The 20,524-nt window shown below is 35.1% G+C and overlaps 1 protein-coding gene across 1 annotated transcript; it reads left to right on the forward strand.

Annotated features, from left to right (window-relative positions):
• Positions 1-2,181: 2,181 nt before the first annotated feature.
• On the forward strand, positions 2,182-18,811 carry LOC121392031 (the record flags this gene model as incomplete). The annotated part of the gene is made up of 7 exons (XM_041523436.1): positions 2,182-2,345; positions 9,402-9,617; positions 11,728-11,861; positions 12,249-12,375; positions 12,778-12,918; positions 14,468-14,704; positions 18,668-18,811. Coding segments are annotated over exons 1-7 (1,075 nt in total), but the record flags the coding sequence as incomplete, so codon positions are not given.
• Positions 18,812-20,524: the final 1,713 nt, after the last annotated feature.

Here is a 20,524-nt window from a genome sequence, read left to right on the forward strand (position 1 = left end):
TGTCTGTATATATCTCTCTCTCCCTCCCTCCTCCCTAACTCACTCTCTCTCTCTCTCTCTCTCTCTCTCTCTCTCTCTCTCTCTCTCTCTCTCTCTCTCTCTCTCTCTCTGAGTAGTCTTTCCAATTTGAAACAAAGCAATCGACTTAATGGCACAACAAGATAAGGAATATAGTGTTAAGTATTATGTCAAGACCTCGTGTCTCGACCCTAATACTCTATCGTTTGAAAGCTAGACTGGATAACCGTCCAAGTGTCTGGACAAAGGCTGTGGTATGCATTTTCCTGTCTGTGGGAAAGTGCAAATGAAAGATCCCTTGCTGCATTAGAAAAAAATGTAGCGGGTTTCCTCTTATGACTACGAGTCAGAATTGCCAAATGTTTGCCGATGATTAATTAATCAATGTGCTCCAGTGGTGTCTTTAAACAAAACAAACAAACAAACAAACCGTAAACAGAGTACTCGCGTAAAACTTCCTAACCGGCCGCGAACGACGCGAGCGATTATTTTAGAAATCATTGCTTTCAATTGCCGCATCCTAAAGCTGCATCCAAACCAGCCGCGAGGGACGCGAGCGATTATTTTAGAAATCATTGATTTGAGTTGCCAAATCCTAACAGCACGCGTGCGACGCAACAGATAAATATGTTGCGTCGCACGCATCCTGTTAGGATACTGCAATTGAAAGCAATTATTTCTAAAATAATTGCTCGCATCGCTCGCGTCGCTCGCGACTGGTTAGAACACAGCTTAACCGCATGCGTGCGATGCGACAGATAAATATGTTGCGTCGCCTGCGTCCGGTTAGGATACTGCAATTGCGACACGACACGACACTATTTCTATCCTAACCAGACGCGACCATAACGACAGTCTTCTTTTTAAAATTGTTATCAGCAGTTGAAACCGCCAAGTAAAAGTTGTTTGATTAGTTAATATATGTTTGTCGCTCGTGTCGCGCGACAAAAAAATAGAAACAATTCCTATTTGTATTGTGTCGCGTGCTCGACTACATCAATCTGTCGCGCCGTACGCGTGCGGTTAGGATGCAGCAATTGAAATCAATTGTTTTTAAAAAAGTATTAAGTGTGCTTAAACCGTAAGCGGATAAAAATACGAAAATAACTTAAAATGAAAAACAAAATTAGCTAAATGAATAATACGTTTAATTGACCTAATAGTCCTCTGATACCAATAAAGTCGATAAACTTGTGCACCAGTGTATTTAAAAAAAAATCATTGAACTGAATAGTCCATAAAAATGGGTGAAAAGCCTGTTTAGTTGTAAAAAGAAAATACTTATTTATATTTAAGACAAGTGGAATTGTTTCTTTTTTTCCATTCATACATACATATATACATATATACATACATACATACATACATCAATACATACATACATACATACATACATACATACATACATATACATACATCAATACATACATACATACATACATACATACATACATACATACATCAATACATACATACATACATACATACATACTTATATAATTATGTTTATTTTGTTACATATAGTTATTTGTTTTAGTCAGTACCTACACTATCACAGTTTCGTGTTTGAATACATAAACAAGAACAATAACAACTTGGGGAAAACAACAACAACTACACCAGCAACACTGTAACAGCACCAATAACATAAACAAACAAACAAAACAAACAAACAAACAAACAAGCAAAAAAAAAAAAAAAAAAAAAAAAAAAAATAATAATAAAAAAATAAAAAGAAACAAATAAACAAATAACTAACTAACTAAATAAATAAATAACCAAAGGAAGAAAAAAGCAAACAAGGAAAAACGCCCCTCACTTCACGTAGTCCTAAACTAACATGCTTTGTTTATGACCCAATCTCAAACACAAATCCAGAATGTGACGTATAGCTGACTTGGTTCAGCGATAAATAAATATTCTTTTGTGACTTTGAAAACAGTATCAACTAACTAGGGTCGTACCCAGCGAGCAGGCAATCGGGATATTGCTATACCCTGAATCCCTCCTACGACTAAACATATATCCACACCAATAAATCGATATTAAGTTAAAAATTGTAATTTTACACACACACTCACGCTCATAAATGTGGGGTGGAGTGAGCTGTGGGGATAAGAGTCCGTATAATTTATTATTGTGTACTTTTTAGAGCACCTCCGTTTATTGTAGGCTGGGCACGGCCCTGCTATGTTATAAAAACTTAAGTGTGCGCCATATTTCTTCCTGGTTGGTGAACATTTACAATGTCATGGCGAGAAACAAGATGACCTGTATTTGGATATGTGTTATGCTATTCTGTGTATGTGCGACTAAGGAAACGTTATGTAAGTTAATTTCTGGTTTCTGTTTTAACAAATGATACTATGTACATATGATGTCATATCCACCCATGCGTCGCTACGTCCGTCTTATGTTCCAAACGCACGCAGGCACGTACATGTGGATACGGACAAAAAAAAGATAGACACAGTCAGTATGTCAATCCCAGTTTCAAGTTTGTTTTGTTTAACGACACCACTAGATCAGATTAATTTACTATTGGATGTCAAATATTTGATACCTGATATATTATATGTACTGACAGGACAGCACATACCGCGGCTTTTGAGATACCGGTCGTAGGGCAATCAGGGAATGGATCAACCAAGGGGGTTCGATCATACAGCCCAAGCAGCATCTTAGCCATTCAGTCAGTTAGTCAGTCAGATAGGCATACAAATAAATTATGTAAGTTGTTTTCTCGAAAGTGTGTTTGTTTTGTTTAACGACACGACTAGAGCACATTGATTTATTAATCATCGGCTGTTGGATGTCAAACATGTGGTAATTCTGACACATAGTCTTCAGACGAAAGAAAGTTTGTTTTGTTTAACGACACCACTAGAGCACATTGATTTATTAATCATCGGCTATTGGATGTCAAACATATGGCCATTATGAGACCGTCATAGAGAGGAAACCCTCTAATAGCAAATACTTTTTTATATGCACCATCACCTTAGGCCATGGCTCTGCAACTGAGCTACATCCAGCCACAAACATAAATAAAGAAAGAAGAAACGACGCACAACATATTTTATCTACGGTTATATGGCGTCGGACATATGGTTAAGGACCACACATATATTGAGAAAGGAAATCTGCTGCTGCGACGCAATGGGCTAGTCTTTCCGATTAGCAACAAGGGATATTTTATATACAGCATGACACAGTCAGGATAGCACATACAACGGCCTTTGATATACCAGTCGTGGTGAACTGGCTGGAACGAGAAATAGCCCAATCGGTCCACCGACGTGGATCGATCCTAGACCGACTGCGCATGAGACGTTCGCTTTACCACTGGGCTGCGTCCCGCCCTTGTTTGGTCGAATTTGGGGTCAGTAAATACTGGTATTAGCAATATAGTCTGTTTCTGTTAGATATTGACTGTATGGAGAGAAAACAGAGTATCTTAGAACTTAATATAGGTCTGTTATGTGAAACCTAGGGTATTATCTTACTGTGTCATAAAACTGTGATAATTATTTATGAAAAAACTCACGCACGCACGTAAACTCACACACACACGCACGCACACACGTAGTGGCACACATAAGCACAATCACAATCACAGGCACACACATATAAAGGCACGCACACAAAAAACAAATAAATACACATACACGTCAGCACACACATTACATACGTTCACAACCCAATTATATGTCACACGCACGCGCACGGACGCAGACACAACACATACACACACATTGAAATAAAAAATACATCACTAAGTAATGCAGTGTATTAAATGTTCTCTCATGAATACAAGCAAGTAAGCAAGTCAGCATTCGTATCTATTATAGGGCGAGACGTAGCCCAGTGGTAAAGCGTTCGCTTGATGCGCGGTCAGTTTGGGATCGATCCCCGTCAGTGGGTCCATTGGGCTATGTTTCGTTCCAGCCAGTGCACCACGACTGGCACATCAAAGGCCCTGGTATCCTGTCTATGGGATGGTGTATATAAAAGATCCCTTGCTGCTAATCGAAAAGAGAAGCCCATGAAGTGGCGATAGCGGGTTTCCTCTGAATATGTGTCCGACGCTATATAACTGTAAATAAAATCTCTCTCTCTCTCTGTCTCTCTGTCTCTCTCTCTCTCTCTCTCTCTCTCTCTCTCTCTCTCTCTGTGTGTGTGTGTGTGTTTAAGTTACATTTGGTTACTGAATGTAGTAACTCACTAATTATTATCCACACTACATGTTAACTCCTGATTTTCAGAGTAACCGATAGCATGTTTTCTGCAGTTTATATTGAATACATAATGCCAAATATCCAAAATCCCCCCGGTCTTATATCGATAAATACCATGGGAATCCCCGTGACCCAATTACAATTTTAAAAGTTGGTGTTCTATCACCGGCAGATGCCACTCTAAGCATAGACACACACGTCACCACAAATTTCCCAGAGTGCAACAGAAATAATGGCTTCGGTAAGTCTCAAGTTAATATTTTCTTGGTATAATCGGTTAATGAAAGGTAATTACATCATAATAATAAAAATATCGCTGAAAATTAGTGCTTTAATTACTTTACGAACTGTCATAGGCCCGTTATGAAGAAGTAGAGCGCGGCAGACGTAAAGTTATTACCTCAGCAGGCACTCATAACGGGAAAAATAAAAATAATAATTTCTCATTTCTCACTGAGTAATTATCATGCATTGGTTTAACGTACACTACTATTGAACGATTTGACGCCAACAAACCAAAAACCTTGTCTGTACTAAATATGACGTCATCACGATGTGGCAAAGCACACACAATGACGTCAGGTAGTTTAAATATAAACCAAGTTAGAGGTTCTGTATCTGAAATGCAAAATTAAACTGTAATGTAGCTTAATATATTTTACACTTATTTTTAAATCATCATAATTGGAGTGGGGGGGGGGGGATAATATATTTTAAGGCATATCAGCACATCTTAAACTATATGTACTTAAGTACTTAGTATCTAACATTGGGTATTTCTGACACTTTATTTTTCGGAGGTCTGTTTATACACGTATGCAATTTTGCATAAGATAAAAACACACAACAGTGTTTCATATACCAATCATTGCGAATTGTTTGGGATGAAATAGTAACCAGGCACTCAACCAAGCAGGTATGCGGTAATTAAAATTATAACAGTAATTAATTTGCATTGTTGCAATGCATTACATTTTTTCATTACAAATAAGCATAGGGCAGCTGATCCTAAAAAATATATACTTATTTTGAACAAATATCACCTGATTTGGAGCATGATTCTGTCTACTATATTTGCAGAAACATTTAATATTCGAGTCGAGCCTCTATGCTCAGTGTCTGTGTAGGGTTTGCCAAATAACCTGCTTCCAAAGTATGTTTCTTATTATTTCAATGAGCTTCACATGTGAGAATAAGCAGATATAAAAATCAAAACAACAACTGTTTTTAAATAGTTCTTTATAAATAACATCAAGCTTAAATAAATGTTTTTTTTAAAAAGGGTTGGAGGCTATTTCGAGAATGTCCCATGATAGAATGGTAGATACTTGTACCTGTTAGTGGATGGGTGTATTTCATTGTTCACTTACTAGTATACAGTATAGTGATACATGTAATATGCAACTTCTTATGATATTTTTTATTAATTGCAAAATAAAAACATACAATTAGTAATCAATTTATTGCAGTTAACTTAGGTTTAATTGGTGATGAAAACAATTGATGGTGCAATAATTAGGCGTAAACATCCTCTTGACATTATATTATATTTTGTATATAGATTGTCCTTGATTAAGTTTTTTTTTTAAGTTCCAGAATTCTTCAGAAATGTTTACTTATTTATTTAACAAAACAAGCGATGGACCCCCCCCCCCCCCCCCCCCCACACACACACATTTGAAAATATATTTGCCAACAAGTGTTATAAATAGGATTTTCTGTAACATAAATAACTATTAAACGAACTGACTACCATATGGTACGAAATTACTATGGTACAAAATGACCATGATTTTTTTCTGTATATTGTGGCCAATATTTTTACAAACTACACTGTATAGTACACATGTATATAATTATATCTATCCAGACCCTTTTGGAATGCCATCTGAAGTGTGTGTGTGTGGGGGGGGGGGGGGGGGGCAATTTGTAATGATGGGGCACAACCTGTTAATTAGTGGTACAAGCCATATTTTAACGTTTTATTTACAAAGAGACAGAGAGGGGACAGACATTTTCGTTAGAGATTTTTTTCTTCAATTATTATATTCAATGAGCAATAGGTATGCTGCATTTTTATAAATAGTACCATTCAGAACAATTGTAAATTATTCTGAGTGTTTCAATTATTTTAAATAACAATCAGTTCATCAGAAAATTTATATTTTATAAACTAATCACTGGTATGAACTATGAAGGTTATCTTTCATATGAACGCAGTGAAAACATGACACACGTTCCTACTGAGAGTTACATTTAGTCTTTTGTTTCCTAGAAAGGAAAACAAAGGTATTTGAATATATATAAATTAAAGACAAACACAAACAAATCTGAAAAAAAACATTAAATTTGTAAACACATAAAGTCCTTCCCAGTTCTGAGAATATTGTAAATACTTTCATTTGATTTGATGTAACAAAAACAAAACAAAACCCGAAGAATAAAATAAAAACCAGTAAACGTTTTTCGGGAATAACAAAAAAACCCGCTGTTTTTGTGTGCAATTTAAAAAAAACCCCAACACAATCAGTTAAGAAAACGTATTATATGTAATTTGGTCGTTTCGTACCATGATCAATTAAAAGTTTGTTTGTTTGTTTGTTTTATTAACGATACCACTAGAGCATATTGAATTTTTTTATTAATCATTGGCTATTGGATGTCAATCATTTGGTAATATTTACATGTAGTCTTAGAGAACAAACCCGCTACATTTTTTTTTCCAATAGTAGCATGGGATCTTTTATATGCTCCATCCTACAGACAAGATAGCACATACCACAGCCTTTGATATACCAGTCGCGGTGCACTGGCTGGAGTGAGAAATAGCCTAATGGGCCCACTGATTTGGCTCGATCCCAAACTGATCGCGCATCAAGCGATCGCTTTACCACTGGGCTACGTCCCGCGTCTCCATGGTCAATTAGTACCATTGCAAAAAGTCATGCCATACCCTTTTCATTTCGAATTATAGTCACTTCGTACCACACTGTCTGGTAATTTCATACCCTAGTCATTTTGTACCATTTGTGAAAAGTCATTTCGTACCCTGATCATTTCGTAGCAGTATATAGCAGAGAATCGGCCATATCATAAAAGCAGTTCTTTTTCATTTTCCCCACGAAGATGCAATGTTGTTGAGGAGGGGGTAACTTTATTTTGACAGCTGGAAATTCAGAACACGTTATATTGTGCAGCATATCGTTATTGATACCCATAATACCCATCAACTGTTATTTCCATTTTCCAGAGCCTCATTTTGGTATTTACTACTAACTGTCAACTTCTATGGGTTGTCACCTACGTTGATCATGTAGCAACGTCCTGGTAATTAATATAACCGTCAAAAACAATAAAACAACATAAGAGACCAAGAAAATATTTTTCATTTACTTTTCGAAATTTCGACGTGTTTCGTTTTTGTTAACAGTTACAAATTGCAAGTAGTCACACAAAAAACAAAAGAAGGATCAAAACAATATGGAATAACGAAAAACGTTATATATGTATACAGTCAGACCTCATTACAACGACCACGTTTGTCTCTGGGTCGCTTTGTTGTTATATCGACTTTGTGCTGTTAGGAAATAAATAAAAATAACAACAACCATTAAAAAAATACTAACAATAACTACCTATAATTTTTTTGTCTTTTGCTAATATAAATAATATCCCTTACAATAACTACAAATGTGTTCCGGTGTGAGCCATGCACTAATCTATTACGAACTTACCGTGGTAGGAAATGACTATGGTACGAAATGATTTGATATTTTAGTAATTACGTACCATGACAAAATTAAAAAGACAAGACACTACAAGGGTGATATCACGGCTGACATTACAATTTTTTGTTATGACACAAAATGACTCAGTTATGGTACGAAATGACTTTTCACAATGGTACAAAATTAATAGGGTACGAAATGACTATGGTATAAAATTACGTTTTGCAATGGTACGAAATGACCATGGTACGAAACGACCAAATTAAGTACGAGCTGACTATGGCACGAATTGACTAGCAACCGTCATTTCGTATCATTGCAATATTAAAAAAAATACAAGATTTCAATTTCAAAAAGTAATTTGTTGGCTTTTTACCTTTTTCAATCAATTTTGACCTAGATCTAATAAAAATAACCTTTTGCCTTTATAGTACTAATACTACCGGCCTCGGTGGCGTCGTGGTTAGGCCATCGGTCTACAGGCGGGTAGGTACTGGGTTCGGATCCCAGTCGAGGCATGGGATTTTTAATCCAGATACCGACTCCAAACCCTGAGTGAGTGCTCCGCAAGGCTCAATGGGTAGGTGTAAACCACTTGCACCGACCAGTGATCCATAACTGGTTCAACAAAGGCCATGGTTTGTGCTATCCTGCCTGTGGGAAGCGCAAATAAAAGATCCCTTGCTACTAATGGGAAAGAGTAGCCCATGTAGTGGCGACAGCGGGTTTCCTCTCAAAATCTGTGTGGTCCTTAACCATATGTCTGATGCCATATAACCGTAAATAAAATGTGTTGAGTGCGTCGTTAAATAAAACATTTCTTTCTTTGTATAGTACTAATATGTTCAAATTATAATATTTGGATTATTAACACTTTTAATTGTTTCTTGTTTCTTAAAAAGTTCATCTACTTCATTTATTTTTTTCTGTTAACTTTTCTAATTGAACATTTAGTTGTTTTTCACGTTTTTAATAGTTTCTTTTTTAGATGCATATACAACGGTTTTACCACGAATCATTCATAATACAATTTGCCATACTGACTGACCATCTATTGAATATTTAATTAACTTAATCTGTAATTTTATATTGTTCCAGAGTTTGCTTTGTTTCCTTTATTGCTAATATCTTAATTTATCTTCACATAATGAGTTATTGCATTTCCATAAACCTTTATCTCTTTCAAGTTCTTTAACTTTTATGGACTAAATAACAGGTGAATGGTGCGATTTAAAACTTGGGTATATATTTGATGAAGTCACAGACGAGGTTAAATGTGAAATGAGAAAATAATCTAAGAGTGATATCTGAATAACTTTGAGATATTAGTTTCAAATTACTATTTTAACTGAATTTCGAGCGAAAAAGTTACATTTTTTTTCAATTAGAATGTATTTGTGTTATTTTGTTGATCTAGCTCCTTGGATAAACTTTACCTTCGATTCACTGCAAGATGACTATAAAATCACTGAGAAAATGCCCTGGTGGGACGCAGCCAACTTTGGATGTGATTTCGAAAAAGGGATTCTTCTACCGCACAACAACATTCCGCAAAAACTGAAAAGTAAAATGAAAGCATGGAAAAAATACTGGGTTGGTGCTCTGGAGGTATATACACCTTGGAAGTGGACAGGTAATAAAAAATGACAGGGTCAACATAGTTTAGTGTTTAATGATTGCCTATTCAATAGCCACTAGTATTAGGTATCTAACATAAGTCTACTGTGGCACATATTTTGTAAAGAAGAGTGTCTACCATGTTATAATTATAAGCATGGAACAATGCATATTTAAAAAAATAATATTATCACCAATCTTTTCATTAATTTTTAAGACTAATATTCTATGCTTTTGATTGAAAACATGTTATTGTATGTAATGTATATATACTAAAGCTTTGGGCACACGTTATCAAACTTACGAGACCCTCTCTCAATTACAGACATTAAATTGTACAATAATGGTGACTGCAATTTTCAATAAAAATACAAACCAACCAATAAATAAAAGTAAACGTTTATAAGAGACGTTTGAATAAAATGACATAACGGAAAAAGGAAAAGAAATATAATGAATCGATGGTTTAACAGTATCCATTTTCATTGGATCTTCTCAGACAGCCTAACTGGTTAGTAATAACGCAAATGATAGTAACAACAAATAAATCATTCCACACAGCGAGATAAAGTTTCTTAGTCAAATCGCTTTATAGTTAATTTATTTGTGAACATGCTCAAATATTTGTTTATTGATATTATCATTTAAGGTGTCCGTCATCTGTGTTAATCGGCGAAGCTGTGCTTACATAAGTTTGTGGATGATTGTTTTTCATATCCAGATGAACGCAAAAGAAATAACAGACAATACTTATAATTAAATTTGAATTATACTTGCTAATTATAGCACTACAACTTCATACTGTATTTTGAATTGTTTTGGCCCATAAACAATAAAGCTCAATAAGACAACTTGCCCATATAAAATGACGTCATCAGATGTGACGTTCCCCGACTACGTAATTGTTTATATTCATTTATAACAATTAACAAACTCCTGTTGCTACGTCTGGACCAATGGGATGACGTTATATTGTAATGAATGTAACGGGAATTTAATTATAAAATTGATATTCAAAGAACTAATGTGTTTTCAAATAATGTCCACAATTACATTAAAGATCCATAGTAAGTCCACAGCGATATAGGTCTGCATTTAAAGTACGACAGGCATGTCTTAATCTGGTGTGTAAATCGTTTTCTTTTCGATTTCTGCATGAACATCCAGTGCTACTGCCTTTAGTAAAAGGTGAAACTCGTTCACAATTTCATATTTTTGCTTTCAGACTATTCCAAAGATCATTTGTTGAAGATATAAACGACACTTTAAACACATTTGTTCCAGAAAAAAAGATTAATATATCAGTTTTGTTCCTCATGCTATAGTGGACACGTTGTTCAACCCTAGGTGGTACGGGACGTTGCTAATAAAGAAGTCAGGAGCCATACCATTCATTATTTAAACATAGTACACAATGTTTTGACCTTTCGTCGTTCAGAGAGTGTAGCCAAACCAGTTTCTAAATATAACGCCTTTCTCGATGCAAACAATAGTAGACAGATTATTGTCCTTGCTTCTTCAAGTTGAACGTTTTCTACATATTCAGAATCTATTACTGAACACTCATCACAAACTTCAGAAGCATATTCAAGTACTGGACGAATGAACGTATATATTTGCATCAGTCTTTGTCGATCCGCAGAGTATTTTTATTCCAATAGAACAAAAATCATAGCTCAAGCTGAGTTACATACATTTTGAATGTGATTTGTAAATTTTCCATCATTTGTAAAAGTTAAACCTAAATAGTTATGTGTTAATAGGGTTCATACCAAAACACAAATTGATTACTTGAAGTGGGTTAATATTAGTTTTCGAAAATAATACTACATGCGTTTTATCAGGATAGAAATTGCTTAGCAATTGCTTTGACCATTTGTGCAGTTTTTGTATATTTTAATTAAGATTAGATTCTATAATCGTTATGTCATTTGATGATGCTGTTAAACTAGTGTCATCTGCGAATAATCTAGTCGCACAACACAGCAATAACACTGCCATATACTAAACAGAGACTTGGGAGTATTCCGGCCATTAATGCACCATATAAGTGACAATTATGAAAACAGTTTGATCCAGATCTAAACGTCAACCCATAATTTTTAATTTCTGATTGAACTTTTCAGAGGACAAATCTTCCATTTTCTTGGCCATTGGATCACTGAATGTTTCAGGTTACGAAGATACCCTTAACATAATCAATGCCAATGACCCGTATTTGTGTCATAAACTGTGCTCGAATGGAAATGTCGGTTTGCAGGTAATTTAATTAAACAAGTAAAATATTAACAATATGGATACATTTTAAACAACTCGTTTCTAACGCGCGCTCTCTCTCTCTCTCTCTCTCTCTCTCTCTCTCTCTCTCTCTCTCTCTCTCTCTCTCTCTCTCTCTCTCTCTCTCTCTCTCTCTCTCTCTCTCTCTGTATGTATGTATGTATGTATGTATGTATGATGTGGGTTGATAGCTACCACTGAGCGAATGCAACTAAATGAATGAAAAACGATTAGTTTCTGAAATTACTGTCCTAAGAATGTTTCTTGGTTTCTTGGTTTAATGCTTTTGTACAGACACTTTAGCAATGTATTAAAGTAACCGTCTGTCGTTTTGGTTATTAAACTATGTAATGCTTTATGTGTGCTTTAGGGCAGGTATTGTTATTGTTTGAGGCACAAGATTACTCCTTCGGTTACCCACTCAGGAAATATTAGATGTCCCGGATCATTTGATCAGTACTGTGGTGATGAGAACTCCATGACAGTTTATGACGTAGGTATGGTTTTATTTACTTTTATCATCAGACGTTTCATTTGATTAAAAAAATTCCTATGAATAGAAATTAGATTTAATATAACAACCAATTATTCGTGGTACCATTTGTGTGACAGTGGTGTTACAGGTACACAGAATATTTGAAGTAATCATTGAGTTGTAAACGTCAATTAATGTTGCTTTGGGTGTTTTCTATTTTAAACTGTTGTCCCATAATCTATCCACCCGAGCATATTTCTAAAATGACCAAACAATATCATTTTATAATCATATGCAAATTTGTTGTTTTGGTGAAAATACGTTTTTCAACTGTGTTTTATCATTAATACCAGTAATAATTAATATGAAAATAAGTCTGAAATATAATCTCCCAGTGTCATTAGCGTTTTGCTTTGTTTTACAGATGCACCTCAAAATTTAACATTTGATCACCATAATCAACCTACATGTGGATATTTGTACACCGAAACTGATGACAATGATTATATTTACAAGTTGACATTTACTAGAAACTGTGAAAACAAGTTCTATTATGCTTGTCCAAGTGAGTTGTTGTTATTTTTGGTTGTTTTTCCTACCAGCATAGCAATTTACTTACAAGCACTTACTGCTGCAGACATTGAGTTAGAAATTGTGTCTTTTCAATATATGTCTATTACTGACGCATGTAAGATTCAGCCTAAAGGGTGACCTCAGTTAACGGATTTCATTCAAAAAGTCATTATGGGGTGTCGTCAAACATTCATCCATCAATTCATTAATTCATTGAAAAAAGGTCATCTTACTCTTCCCAAACCATTCTGGTTAGTACATACCGACTTGTATCACTTTTCGCAAGACTGATATTATCACTGTTCTAAGACTGATTCGTGTGTGCATGCCTTCACAGCTACCTGCAGTTTAAGTTAAGTTATTTATTGCATTACATTTTACAACTTATTAAGCAGTATATAAAGAAACATTAACATATGATATAGTGGACTTATATACATGCATGAAGCCAACAGTCAGCTAGCTACATACAACTAAGATATTATTTCACTGGCAGTTTTCATCGAAAATATTAATAAATATGTAAACAAAAGTTTGTTTTTCTATTCGAAAATACCATCATCAATATGAACAGTAACACGAATGGATACAATTATAGATAAAATTACTTTACAATTATAATAGATATATAATTATATTCACCTGCAGTAAGTGTTTACCAAAGTTATTTATGCCCTTGTTGCTTCCAAACTCTTAAGTGCTTGAAGTAGTATTTTGAAATACACTTCATTCTTAAAGGCCTCGGTGGCGTCGTGGCAGGCCATCGGTCTACAGGCTGGTAAGTACTGGGTTCTGATCCCAGTCGAGGCATGAACTTTTTAATCCAGATACCGACTCCAAACCCTGAGTGAGTGCTCCGCAAGGCTCATTGGGTAGGTGTAAACCACTTGCACCGACCAGTGATCCATAACTGGTTCAACAAAGGCCATGGTTTGTGCTATCCTGCCTGTGGGAAGCACAAATAAAGATCCCTTGCTGCTAATCGGAAGAGTAGCCCATGTAGTGGTGACAGCGGGTTTCCTCTCAAAATCTGTGTGGTCCTTAACCATATGTCTGACGCCATATAACCGTAAATAAAATGTGTTGAGTGCGTCGTTAAATAAAACATTTCTTTCTTTTTCTTTCATTCTTAAAGGTTCGTATTGTGGACACTGAAGAATAAAACGAAACATTCTTCTGACTTGTAAAAACGTAGATATACGATTAAAAAAAAATATATATTTAAAATGCATGAATGAATAAACGTTTAACGACACCCCAGTACAAAAATTTATGTCGGGTTTTGGGTGTCATGCAGATCAGTTTTAAAACATACGTTATAATTAGTATTTTTGTGGGTTTAAAAAAAATCTTCTTTGTTTCGTTTTGTTCTGTTTTCACTTTTGTTTTCTGTGTTTTCTTTTTGTTGTTGTTTAGGTTTTTATTATGGATTTTTTTGTGATTTTTTTTCTCCCGATTACGATATAAAATATCATCGATAAAAATACATTGGTTATATCATGGTTATGCTTATTATTTTTTTTATTACATTTATTTAACAGAAACTGCACTGGACAGCAATAATCGTGAATGTGACCACAACGTGTGTATATCGACGAACAAAGCCACATGGAGACATGCTATGAATACATGCAAAAACAAACTATTTAAATTAACGACCGATGTTATGAAACACTTACAGACAGTGATTTCTAATAGTAATGGTTGGAACTGGTGGTCCAACACTAAACTATACTGGATTGGTCTTACGCGAAACAGGAAGTGTAAATGGATAAATGGTAAGGGAATGTGAAAAATATTGATTCAGGCGTTCACCTATTGGGTTTGCATTAAACTTGATGGACTCAGAAAAAACTCATACATTTTTAAAGAAAAGAGTCCAATGATATTGCTCTAATAAGTCATTGCGGCCATACACAAACATTCCCTTTGTTCTACTTTGTCATAAATGGGAGAGGGGTTTGTCCAAATCAATCCCAGCTTGGTTTACGAAAACATAACCCACTCTCGGACTACAAAAGGTAAAGTAGATGAGGCATATGTTTTTTGAGATTCCATGATGTAGAAGATTTAATGAACTGCTTTCAAACCTTTCTTTTGTCGTTTCATCTTACAATTACGAAATCGACACCTAATGATAATAACACCTACCGGTGGGAAACCGACAATTGCTTGGCGTTATTTCAATGTTCATCTGTGTGCGTTTAACAGAGAAAGAACGTTGGATATCAGTAGAAATCCGAACAGAGGAAGTAATTAGTTGCAATCTGCATATATCAAAGTCTGAATAACAGGTCAGAATATGTTTCTAATATCCGTTTCCTTTGTGGCAACCTGATTGTTTGACAGGTTTGATAAGTTTACTAGACCTTTTTGTTTTGTTTTTACACTTTTATGAATACTTACAGTAACATATGTTTCAAATCTTTTAATTTGTTTCTTGTTTGTTATACACCAATGGACCTCGATATGGGTAAAATGTAGTGTTCGTTTCGAATATTGACTAGCTAATTTGCGACTATCTGAATATTTAGGTTTTTAGATTGTAGCGAAAAATAATTAAATGAGATGGATAATGCCACGTGCATTCAGTCGGAAATATAAAACACGTCGCGACTTTTAGAAAAAAGGTTATTAGTAGTGACCTAACGTGAGTAGCTGAACTTTATAAAACAAGAATAGTCGATAACATGGGAATCAATCGATTTCAAATCCAGGAAACAAGAATTAAAACACAATCTGTGCAATCAATTTATACAACAGTGTTTTTTTTATAATACTACAAACTCTTTTAGGGTCCAATTTTAAAGTTTGTTTTATTTAACGATACCACTGGAGCACATTGATTAATTAATCATCGGCTATTAGATGTGAAACATTTGGTAATTCTGACTTGTAGTCATCAAAGGAAACCCGCTACATTTTCCCTAATGCAGCAAGGGATCTTTTTTATATACACTTTCCCGCAGACAGGAAAGCACATACCATGGCCTTTGACCAGTTGTGGTGCACTGGTTGGAACGAGAAAAAACCCAAATCTGTTGAATGGTTCCACAGAGGTGGTTCGATCCTGCGACACAAGCACCTCAGCCGAGAATTCAACCGACTGAGCTAAATCCTGCCCAGGCCAATTTTATACATTATCGAAAATGGAATTTACTTCCAACCCTGTTTGACAAAACATTATATACCAATTAGTTCCCATCGCATAATTTTGTCATTCATATTGTTTTAGTGTGCTACCAGTCACATTATAGTTTTTATGTGTCTTAACTTGCTTTTTGAGGTTATTAAACGTTCGTTACACAATTCAAACTGTATAAAAGACGTTAGTGTGAGTCACTTATTGTTTAGTGGGTAATAGAATATTCGCTCTTCATTTCCATCGAATTTTCGAATACCTTTTTTCAGAGAGAATACCGAACACTAGTAAAATGTAATGCCCTACAACAGCAATTCTTGATTATAGTCGTGGTGCAAATATGTACATTTGTATTGCTTTAGTGGCGACTTTGCTTTTTACCACTATTTACTTCACTCTACCCCACCGTTTCTCCCCGTTTTTATGTGTATCTGCACCCCCTCTTTCTCGCTACCCAGGCAGAATGTATCTCAGTTGTAGAGCACTCGCCTGAGATACGGTTCGTCGTGGGATCGATCGCCCTCGATGAAATCGGGTTTTGTCTCTTGCATCTAGTACTCCACGACTGCCAAAGCAAAGGCCGTGGTGTATACTGTCATGTCTATGATTAAGTGCATCAAAATCCATTGCTGCTTAATTGTCCTAAACAACAATTTAATATTCCAGAGTTGAGTCGCGGAGCTGGATGGAACATGAAGCCCAGACCTTTTTGGGTCCCCTAGCAACAAGGGTTCAAATATATAAATATAAAAAAACTAATATAATAAAATAATATGTTGGTATGTTATAACATTATGAGTGTTAATTAGGAGATAAACATACTCTGATTTCATTTTCGAGGTAGGTTATCGTGGATTTAACACCGCTAAATGTCATTTAAAACCGAACGCGTTAACCATGATTAAAACGTATTCAAAGTTAGAACTATTTTTAATACGCGGAGGGAATATGAGTGAACAGGCAGGATAGTTCCACTTTATTTATGTCGATAATGTTGAAATGTCAACACCTGTTGACAGTATAAAAACATAATAAATAAATACATACGACCGTAGAACTTGGAACAAATATTTAATCTCGTCTATTGTATTAACATATGTAAAGAAAAATCCATAAACAAGAATAAATAACACGTTTGTTTGAAATTTAATAAATCACCCCCACACCCTTCACAAAAGTCAACCAATTGCAACGTTTAATGCATTCTTAATTCTGAAAATAATTCTTTATCACATTAGGCCTACTATCCTCAATTAAAAAAAATTCAGACATCCCAGCCCATATGTATTTTTAAATATTCAAAGGCTTGGAAACTGAAGCTAATACGTATGATATTCTGTCATTTTCTTTTTCATTTTGTAACAAAATTCGATCGTCTGCTATAACTAGGCTACATTATTATACAGCTATTTTTCCATTTCTTCTTGTTAAAACTGCAGTTTGTGTACTTACTTTCATTCTTGTCTTCTTTTGGCAACTCTACATACATTTCTTCTTCAAACCAGTCTGGATTTATATCAAAAACTTCCTGAAGCGTACCGATGTCAAAAGTGCCCCATTGTTCGGCTGACATGTTTGTAAATACCGCGTTGTATTCATACGCGAGTAAAGCGGCCTAATTAAATATTAGGTTGTTCTCCATTATTAATCATCTAGGATTTAAGGTAACTGGCCAATCAGAATCGAGTATTTTTTAAAGTCATGGTAGAATAAATATATAATGTCATAATAAAATACACTTTCCAAAAATAAAATTAATTATATTGCCTGTAGGTGTAATTCAGTATCTCAAAATTACTTCACCAATGTTCCTCATTCTGATAAACCAGACACTGGGCCATCGGTGTGGTCAGGATTTTATAGTGGGTAGGCACCCACATCGGATCTTTTAGATGTTTTATGAGGCGACACGCAGATAGGTGGTTGGAAAAATTAGGTCTGGTTGGTGCCATGACCCCAGCCCCTTGGTTACGCCAGTGAAATGGACCCGAAATAGGCATGTAACATCATTCAGTGGACATGGACATGTATTGCGACATCATTTTACCTTGACTAAATTAGAATTTTGATCTTGACCTTAACATATAAAATCGGATAGCAACCCTCTCTCGAAAAATTTGTGTGGTCCTAAAGTACAACCGTGCCGATTGTGGTGATTTAGGCTAAAGTGTCACAATATCGCCCAAATGTGGCTACTGCCCTAGTAAAAGTATACCCCCACCTTACATACTCTATTCGTTACGAAATAGGCATATCTCTCTCTCTCTCTCTCTCTCTCTCTCTCTCTCTCTCTCTCTCTCTCTCTCTCTCTCTCTCTCTCTCTCTCTCTCTCTCTCTCTACGAACGTGCACATTATGGTTTGTATAATTATGTGTGGGGGTATGCGAATATTTATTTCTTTTCTCCATTCTTTTTATCTTGTTGACAATAGCAATCATTGAGGAAACATAATAATAAAATGGAATATTATTTTATAGTTGCATTTTGCCAGTAGACTTTAGTCTTGATTTCGAAAAAAATAGGCATAAACAAATTCAATGATTTCTTCAAGAAAACCCTGTTGGTTTAAAATAGTGTTTGTTTCATGTTTATTGTTTAGGTACTGATTTTGCGAAAGACTTACTGTACTACTCTGAACGCCCGTCTATACAAGAATGTATTGCTGTGTACAGGACATATTCAGGACACCTGCGCTTTATACCAAAACAATGTTCAACAGAACTGAGAGCCTTTTGTCAGCTATGTAAGTTTTCAACGATTTATATTGTATCCTATTCTGCTACCACCAGATAACACTTATGTCTCGTACAAAAAACATAGGCGTACGAGCTCCCATTTAGCGGATGTTAATGACCATTTTATAATAAATGGCCCATTTTGTACTATGTAACAATTTTGTAATAAAGAACTACCAATTTTGTAACAAGTACCCATCTGTAAATAACAGCAACCACCCCCCCCCCCCCCCCCTAATACAATTAGGCCCATTTTATAATAAAAAATGGTGCCCATTTTGTAAAACAAATACCAGTTGTGTAATAAATGCTTTAAAAACATTAGATCATAACAAATGTGTTAAATATTTACTAATTTTAAACACATGTTAATACGGAATTATCTTCATCTTAATATATAAAAAAGAACTTTCCAGTTTTAAACATGTTAATACGGAATTATCTTCATCTTAATATATATAAAAAAAAAGAACTTTCCAGTTTTAAACAGATGTTAATACGGAATTATCTTCATCTTAATATATTAAAAAAACCTTTCCAGTTTTAAACAGATGTTAATACGGAATTATCATTATCTTAATGTATAAAAAAAGTTTCCTATTTCTACCACGATTTTAGTTTGTTTCGACCCTTTCTGTCAGTTTTCTCCGACTCTGTCTTCTGAGCTATCCACACCATCGCCTATCTGTCTCAACGTCCTCCACGGGTGCAGTCTCTGTGTACTTCCCTGCACCCACCTGGCATCATCGTCCTCTGTCGCTAATAAAACTGGTCTGATCCAAGGCACTAAGGACCGCCGGTAGTAGGGGAGCATAGTAGGTAGTTACAAGTGCCTCTTAACAATGTCAGAAGTAACTACTAAACACTCCCCGAAGTGGTCAGACTAAGCCCACAGCTAATAGCTGATGGGGAATCAATGAGTGGGATGTGGAGGTGGACAGCGAAAGAAGTTGAAAGATAAGAGGAGATGCCAGATCGGGAAGAAATGAGATGGAAGTAAAAGGTAAGGGGGAAGTGGGATAAAAGGTAAGGGGGAAGTGGGATAAAAGGTAAGGGGGAAGTGGGATAAAAAAAACAAAAAAAAACAATTTTGTAATAAATGCTTTAAACCATTAGATCATAACAAAGGTGTTAAATATTTACTAATTTTAAACACATGTTAATTCGAAATTTAGATTGGAGTTTTGCATAAAGATATAAATCGATTGTAATGTAAAGCATTCTTCCTTAAATTATTAATTAGGGTTTTATAGATAATGTAGTTAGGGCTGAAATAGCTCGTCTATCATCACATGTAATAAATGGTTCGCAAGTAATTAGTACAACATACCAGGACCTTTCCTCTAGAGTTGCTTATGCCTCTTACATTAAAAGTATCATTGTTCGAATTCTATGTTAGTTGTGTTCAAAGTAAGGATTGTTTTCAATTTTGAGTTTGTGTCTTATGATCACAGTATAGTACTTAAAATATTCAGCCGTGTATTACATGTGTGAGAACGTACAAGAAAGGAACAAAGCAATAGACGAATCTATATATCACAATGTATATATCACCGCCATTTAGATTATGACCAAAACCACAAAACGTGAACATTACATGACTTCCATCCCCTAATTACATTTGTTTTATTGTTTTCTTTCATGGGTATACTTTTATATTATTTACTTTCATTAGATCATGTTGCTATCTTCGCAGATGATTGGGTCGCCACGATACTATA

Source organism: Gigantopelta aegis, unplaced genomic scaffold (assembly GCF_016097555.1).
Source record: "Gigantopelta aegis isolate Gae_Host unplaced genomic scaffold, Gae_host_genome ctg3296_pilon_pilon:::debris, whole genome shotgun sequence".
Classification (NCBI taxonomy): domain Eukaryota; kingdom Metazoa; phylum Mollusca; class Gastropoda; order Neomphalida; family Peltospiridae; genus Gigantopelta; species Gigantopelta aegis.